General features: G+C 44.3%; 1 protein-coding gene and 1 long non-coding RNA gene across 5 annotated transcripts in view; both read left to right on the forward strand.

Moving 5' to 3' along the window:
- palm1a (paralemmin 1a) overlaps positions 1 to 5,807 on the forward strand; it is a 17,054-nt gene extending 11,247 nt beyond the window's left edge. For 2 of the 3 annotated variants that reach the window (XM_042006083.1, XM_042006082.1), the window contains 3 exons: positions 134 to 205; positions 3,996 to 4,127; positions 4,821 to 5,807. In XM_042006083.1, the coding sequence (XP_041862017.1) occupies positions 134 to 205; positions 3,996 to 4,127; positions 4,821 to 5,479 (863 nt within the window). In that variant the 3' untranslated portion in view covers positions 5,480 to 5,807. The remainder of the gene's footprint in view (positions 1 to 133; positions 206 to 3,995; positions 4,128 to 4,820) is intronic. The other variant, XM_042006085.1, reaches the window with a different exon arrangement.
- Positions 561 to 1,870, forward strand: LOC121652950. Of its 2 annotated transcripts, XR_006012711.1 has the most exons (6): positions 561 to 667; positions 779 to 855; positions 1,142 to 1,185; positions 1,219 to 1,251; positions 1,340 to 1,383; positions 1,450 to 1,468. It is a non-coding gene; the product is annotated as an uncharacterized LOC121652950 (long non-coding RNA). The 2 variants fall into 2 exon arrangements; XR_006012710.1 differs by lacking the exons at positions 1,340 to 1,383; positions 1,450 to 1,468 and adding an exon at positions 1,482 to 1,870 and having other exon boundaries at positions 597 to 623; positions 779 to 1,042; positions 1,142 to 1,240.
- Positions 5,808 to 6,839: the final 1,032 nt, after the last annotated feature.

The raw sequence follows: 6,839 nt of genomic DNA on the forward strand, positions 1-6,839 counted from the left end.
AAAATTTGTAATCAGATTACAGTATTGTGCTGTTGTTAGATTATAATCTTCATTCTCCAGTGAATAAATGTTAAGATCATTTAATAGTAATTGGATTACAGTAAAGTCTTTGTTCGCCCCCTTCTCTCACTAGACATTTCAGAGGTCAGAGTTCACAAAAGTCCTCAAGTGACCAAAGCCAGACCAATGGACGAGATGAAGAAAGGTGAGTCGGGAACAGCGCACAGGTGTTCTACAGGTAAACTACAGGTGTTCTACAGGTAAACTACAGGTGTTCTACAGGTAAAGTACAGGTGTTCTATAGGTAAAGTACAGGTGTTCTATAGGTAAAGTACAGGTAAACTACAGGTGTTCTACAGGTAAAGTACAGGTGTTCTACAGGTAAACTACAGGTGTTCTACAGGTAAAGTACAGGTAAACTACAGGTGTTCTACAGGTAAAGTACAGGTAAACTACAGGTGTTCTATAGGTAAAGTACAGGTAAAGTACAGGTAAACTACAGGTGTTCTATAGGTAAAGTACAGGTAAACTACAGGTGTTCTACAGGTAAAGTACAGGTGTACTACAGGTAAACTACAGGTGTTCTATAGGTAAAGTACAGGTAAACTACAGGTGTTCTACAGGTAAAGTACAGGTGTTCTACAGGTAAACTACAGGTGTTCTACAGGTAAAGTACAGGTAAACTACAGGTGTTTCTACAGGTAAAGTACAGGTAAACTACAGGTGTTCTATAGGTAAAGTACAGGTAAACTACAGGTGTTCTATAGGTAAAGTACAGGTAAACTACAGGTGTTCTACAGGTAAACTACAGGTGTTCTACAGGTAAAGTACAGGTAAACTACAGGTGTTCTACAGGTGTTCTACAGGTAAAGTACAGGTAAAGTACAGGTGTTCTACAGGTAAAGTACAGGTGTTCTACAGGTAAACTACAGGTGTTCTACAGGTAAACTACAGGCGTTCTACAGGCAAACTACAGGTGTTCTACAGGTAAAGTACAGGTAAACTACAGGTGTTCTACAGGTAAACTACAGGTGTTCTACAGGTAAAGTACAGGTAAACTACAGATGTTCTACAGGTAAACTACAGGTAAACTACAGGTAAAGTACAGGTAAAGTACAGGTGTTCTATAGGTAAAGTACAGGTAAACTACAGGTGTTCTACAGGTAAAGTACAGGTAAACTACAGGTGTTCTACAGGTAAAGTACAGGTAAAGTACAGGTGTTCTACAGGTAAACTACAGGTGTTCTACAGGTAAACTACAGGCGTTCTACAGGCAAACTACAGGTGTTCTACAGGTAAAGTACAGGTAAAGTACAGGCGTTCTACAGGCAAACTACAGGTGTTCTACAGGTAAAGTACAGGTAAACTACAGGTGTTCTACAGGTAAAGTACAGGTAAAGTACAGGCGTTCTACAGGCAAACTACAGGTGTTCTACAGGTAAAGTACAGGTAAACTACAGGTGTTCTATGGTTAACTACAGATAAACACAGGTGAATTACGAGTTTACATGTTAACATGTTTTTTAGGTCCAGCAGGTGTTAAACGTCTCCAGCTGGTTTTGCCCTGTAGCTGATGGTATTTTTCATGTACTTTTCTAATTGGACTGATTCCAACAGGACGTCCAGGTGTTGTTAAGAAATTCAGAGGTCAGGATAGGTGAAGAGGACAGGTGACCTTATCAGGAGGTGTTCATTTGGCTGTGAAACCACTTGTTTGTCTCTAACATCTGTCTATCCATCTGTCTGTCCGTCCCTGTGAGTCTGATTCCTGCAGTATGAATGTTTTCCAGACTGCCGCTGCTCCTTCACACTGATTTAGTCTGACTGTAGAAAGAAGTGAAAATCTGTCGCATGTAAAACATGATTTTTCTGATTCTGTAAAATTTCTACTTTATTCATTCCTACGATTACTTTATACAGCAGAGCTCTTAGATCCAAATACTGGTCAACTAGTTCAGGCCAGAGTCCAGACCAAAGTCCAGGCCAGAGTCCAGATAAGATTCCAGGCCAGAGTCCAGACCAAAGTCTGGACTAGAGTCCAGACCAGAGTCCAGACCAGAGTCCAGGCCAAAGTCCAGAGCAAAGTCCAAACTAGAGTCCAGACTAAGGCCCAATCCCATTTCACCCCTTGGCCCTACCCCTTAAAATGGAGCTAGAAGGGGTAGGCCTGAAAAGTCAACCCCTACGAATTGGGACACCCTTTCAACAGTCACATACTTCATCAGTAGTCACTAAAGAACATTTTACACAGGAACTGGAAGAAACTAACTAAAAAAAAAAAGACAAATATATTAAAAAATATTAAACACGGGGCTCAAACAGGAAAAACCAGCAAAACTGCCGGCTGTATTTAAAAAAACTAGGAAAAACTATATTGTGCATCGTTGCTGTTTGTGAAGCTGAAATATCTCCCTCATCACTGCGTGTCAGTCTGATCTATGAGCAGTGAGCGAACCGCTGCTGTGACGCGACGCGACGCTGCTGCGACGCGACGCTGCGGTCTTTTGACATATACGCCGGGACACCGGCACAAAAGTAATGCGGCCCACTGGGAATCCTCTAGAAACCTCTCCATTAGCCGGCATTGCTCTTGATGTGTATTCCAGCTGTGAGAATCAGAGGTTTAGCGTGAGAGCGTAAGAAGCCACCGAAATGCATGAGTCTCACGGCCGATGCGTGACAGTAGCCCTGTAAACAAACGCAGCGTACCGGCTCGCACAGGCTATGGTTCACCACGGTCTCGTGCTGCAACATGCTGCTGTCAAACATGACATGAGAGAGATCACTCCACAACAGCGTTCAGTCCAGACACTGCATAGTGAAACCTGTTGTCATACACAGTCTATGGTGAAGTAAGATGGGGGGGAATAATAAAAACTATCGCGGCGGCAAACTTGTTGCACTCATTTTTTCATTACAGTGCAATTAACTGACTTATTGCTTATCGACAGGCATATGTGGGAAGTAATGTACGAATTTTGCATGCAATTAAAATTAATTGTGTGCTGGTATACTCTCTTTTCTCTGTGGCTTTTTTTTTTTTTTTTTTCTTTGTGCCAGTGTGTGTTGTTCTGCACCTCAAGAAAGCGTGATGTGCGTAGAAACACTTGCTTTCTCATATAGAACAGGAAATTTTTCATACCCCTCTGTTTCAAGTGGGCCTCTGAAAAATCTTCGTTTGAAGGGGTATATAGCCCTACCCCTTACCCCTACCCCTCTGTCCTAAAAGGAATTGGGACACCCCTACCCCTTCACGTGAACGCGCAAAACGGAGGGGTAGGGCTAAGGGGTGAAATGGGATTCACCCTAAATGTGGAGAAGCAGCATTTAGCTGTTCTACTGCCAGTGGAGATGAAACTTTCACCAATCGTAGACACTTTTAAATTCAGGGAAAAACATTTCTGTTCTCGTGTGAAATCTGCAGTTTACTCATTCATAGATTATCAGAGCTTCTGGTTTCTGGTTTTTACTGAAAGTAATGTGGTTTTGTTTTAGGAGGGGATGGCTATTTACATGTTCTACTGTGGTCCAGGTGCCTTTACTCTGACACAGTAACACATATCTGGATTCTGACATTTCTGTAGTGATCTGAAATGTCTTCTTGCAGAGACCAGGGTTAAACATACAGCCTTGTAGCTGTGAATATTGGAAATGAGCTTTGCTATAATTTTGCTGTTTACGTTCGTTAATATGTGCCGTCTCTTTTTAAAACTAAAATAAACTGAAATGAAACTGAGATGAAGGAAGTCGGTCCAGTGATGAAGCGGTTAAAAGACAAATGATGCACATAATTAACTAAAAGGCTTCAGTAGAAGGTGGACCTGATGAAAATGGACGTCATTAAATCCACATTCAGGACTTCTGTTGAGACGGCTAAACTGGCTCCAGAACCAGTTCCAGCCTGTGTGGTGGGCAGTCGGTGGTTTGGAAAACTGTGTGAGTGCTTATTCGTCACTGACTCTGTGTGTTTGGACCCTCCCCCCACCCCACCCCAGCCATGTACTCTGTGGAGATAAAGGTGGAGCGGGACAGAGTGACGGGCGAGACCAGGGTTCTGTCCACTAACACCACACTTCCTGTTGACCTGTCCCACTACGCCGTCAAAGTTTATGAAGACGAGCAGAAAGGTGACGTCAGCAAAGGAAAACAAATAAACAGATAAACACAAACAGCTGCTTAATGAAAAAAGTAAAACCTGTCTCTGCTCATGTCGGCTCACCTGGAGGTCACATGACCCCAGACCTCACAGTTCCTGTTGGTCTTTCCTTGCAGACAGCCCGCTTCCTGTCCTGACTCTCAGACTCTGGACTTTCTGATGATCTGATCCATTTTTCAGATAACCGAAAGTTCAGAATAATCCTCCAGTTTTTATATTTCTGATCCTCATGTTGAGCCACCTGAACAGACGTCATTGACACACTCCGATTTGAGAGGAGTGAAGGACGGTAAATCTGTAACCCGCGAGTCAGTGGTTTTATGGTTTTCAGCCAGTAAACGTCTCTGGCTTTGAAAACATTTAAGAAAATCATCAGGAATGAGACATTAAAGGAAATTCTAAAGTAACTGGACCCAGTTCAGTTTACCTACTGGGCAGGTGGAGGTGTTGAAGATGCTGGAGAAATGCTACTTCATTCAGGCCAGGATCAGTTTCAAAACTTAGCATGAAATTTTTTTATCAACTTTCCCTCTTTAACTGCAACCAGGCTGATGGACTCAGCACCACAACATGATATATGATTAACAATAAATCCAGATAAAATAGAAACATACGGAAAACACTGGAGGTGGTCCTCTCTGACAACGTCTCTTCCGTCTCTTAGTGGTCCACGAGATGAATGGCGAAGACGGCGTCCACCTGCTCAGCTGCTCTGAGGTCGAAGAGCTCATCCACAAAGCTGACGAAGCGTCAATGATGTCACAAGCCGTCACCACGGTGACCTCACTCCCAACAACAGAAGTCCAGGAGGAGGCAGGTCCCGAGCCAGACATCGAACCTGAACCGAGTTCCCAACAGGGTCCCGAACTGGCACCACAGGTCGCGGCAGAGATCAGGGGACTGGAAACCAGAGCACACGGCGAGCTGAGTGTGGCGGAGGCCAGCGAAGAGAACCCAGTCATCATGGTCTTCATGGGATACCAGAGCGTGGAGGATGAGGATGAAACCAAAAGGGTTCTGGGGCTGCAGGGGACGGTAAAGGCTGAGCTGGTGCTCATTGATGACACTGATGGGAAGGTAGATCCACCTCCTCCCTCCTCCACCGTCCCGCCCACCTCCACCACCCTGACCACTTCCACCGCCCCCCCTGCATCCTACACTTCGCCTACTTTCACCCCCCTCTCTGCATCGGATGTCCCGCCCACCTCCTCCAAACCTGCAGAGGCGATGACGAGCAACGGGGAGACGGGAGGGGAGGCGGAGGGAGGCATGGTGGAGGTGGAGAAGGACAAACAGCCGTGTAAGTGCTGCAGCATCATGTGAGAAAACAAAATGGCTGGAGATTGACTCCACCCACTGCCCCATCCACCCGCTTCTAACCACATGACATCACTTCCTGTCTTCTTATGGTCACCACTTTTATAAAAAAAATGTTTTTTACTTTTTCTATTTTCCTGATCCTTTTACTTTTTTACCCTTCCTGTTTTAGACAAGGTGCCTCAGATTAGCATAAATATTAGCATATATCTGCACATTCTCTGAGCTCATACACCTACACAGGCCTGTCTGTCTGTACCTGTCCTGCTGCAGTCTCTGTCTGATGCTCCTTCAGCTTTCTAAAAGGAAATTAAAGGTTGTCCAGCCACCTCGACTTCAGGCTGAGTTTCTTTCTGCTTGCTTGTGTCCCAGACTGAAGCTAGCTCTCAGTGCCCTTCATGACCCCAAACCATGAACCATAACCAACTTAGAACTGGTTTAAGCTTGTTCCATACTCTGCAAGAAGCAAGAACTCTGTTCTTGAGGCCACAAGAACAATAAGAACATGAGAAACTTAGTCCATGACGGGGTAATGTGTCTTTATGTGTGATGAACAATAAATAATAACGGATTAGATTTATCTAGTGCTTTTACAGTGAATCTACTCCTCATCCACACATGGTGATGGTAAGCTACATGTAGCCACAGCTGAGGTAGACTGATCGAAACATGGCAGCCAATCAGTGCTAACGGCCTCTCCGGCCACCAAACATTCATACACCAGCAATGCCAACACTGCAGTGGAGGCAAGGAAGGTCATGTGACACAAAACTGTAGACCATAAAAATACAGCTGGAACTGAGATTTTGCTGCATTTTAGACTCTGGTTTTACTGCATTTCAACTGTTGCCAGTTAGTTTCTGCTGCCACATTTCTAAGTTACTTTAGAACTGAATTGTGTTTCATCTTCCATTAAAACAGTAATGTTGCTGTTCTCTCTTCGTGGATAGCTCAGTTGGCAGAGCTTCCATCGTCCATGCAGGAGACCAGAGTTCGAATATTAACCTTCCAGCTGGGTCGCTACTGTCTGCTAAATGACTCTAATGTTCCCAGTTTGGTAGTCCTTGCAGCCAAGCAGAACAACTTCTTGTGCGTCTATGACAAGTACTGTGTGACATTTGAGATGAGCAAGTTTAATGTGGAAAAGTGTGAACTGGAAAGTTGTTGCAGATGCGAGGTTGAATGGATAATTTTAAGGAACAACTGATGGAGGAGGTGAGAAAGTAGAAAAATGTTTACAACACGGGGCATTTAAAGACACGGACACCGTCATGTGCACAACTCATGCCAACCCTGCCCTGCAACAGACAAAGTTTCTCATTAAATATGAAATAACTGTGACAGCAGTAGCAGGTGGTAGAGCAGA

The sequence above is a fragment of the Melanotaenia boesemani genome, chromosome 14 (assembly GCF_017639745.1).
Source record: "Melanotaenia boesemani isolate fMelBoe1 chromosome 14, fMelBoe1.pri, whole genome shotgun sequence".
NCBI lineage: Eukaryota > Metazoa > Chordata > Actinopteri > Atheriniformes > Melanotaeniidae > Melanotaenia > Melanotaenia boesemani.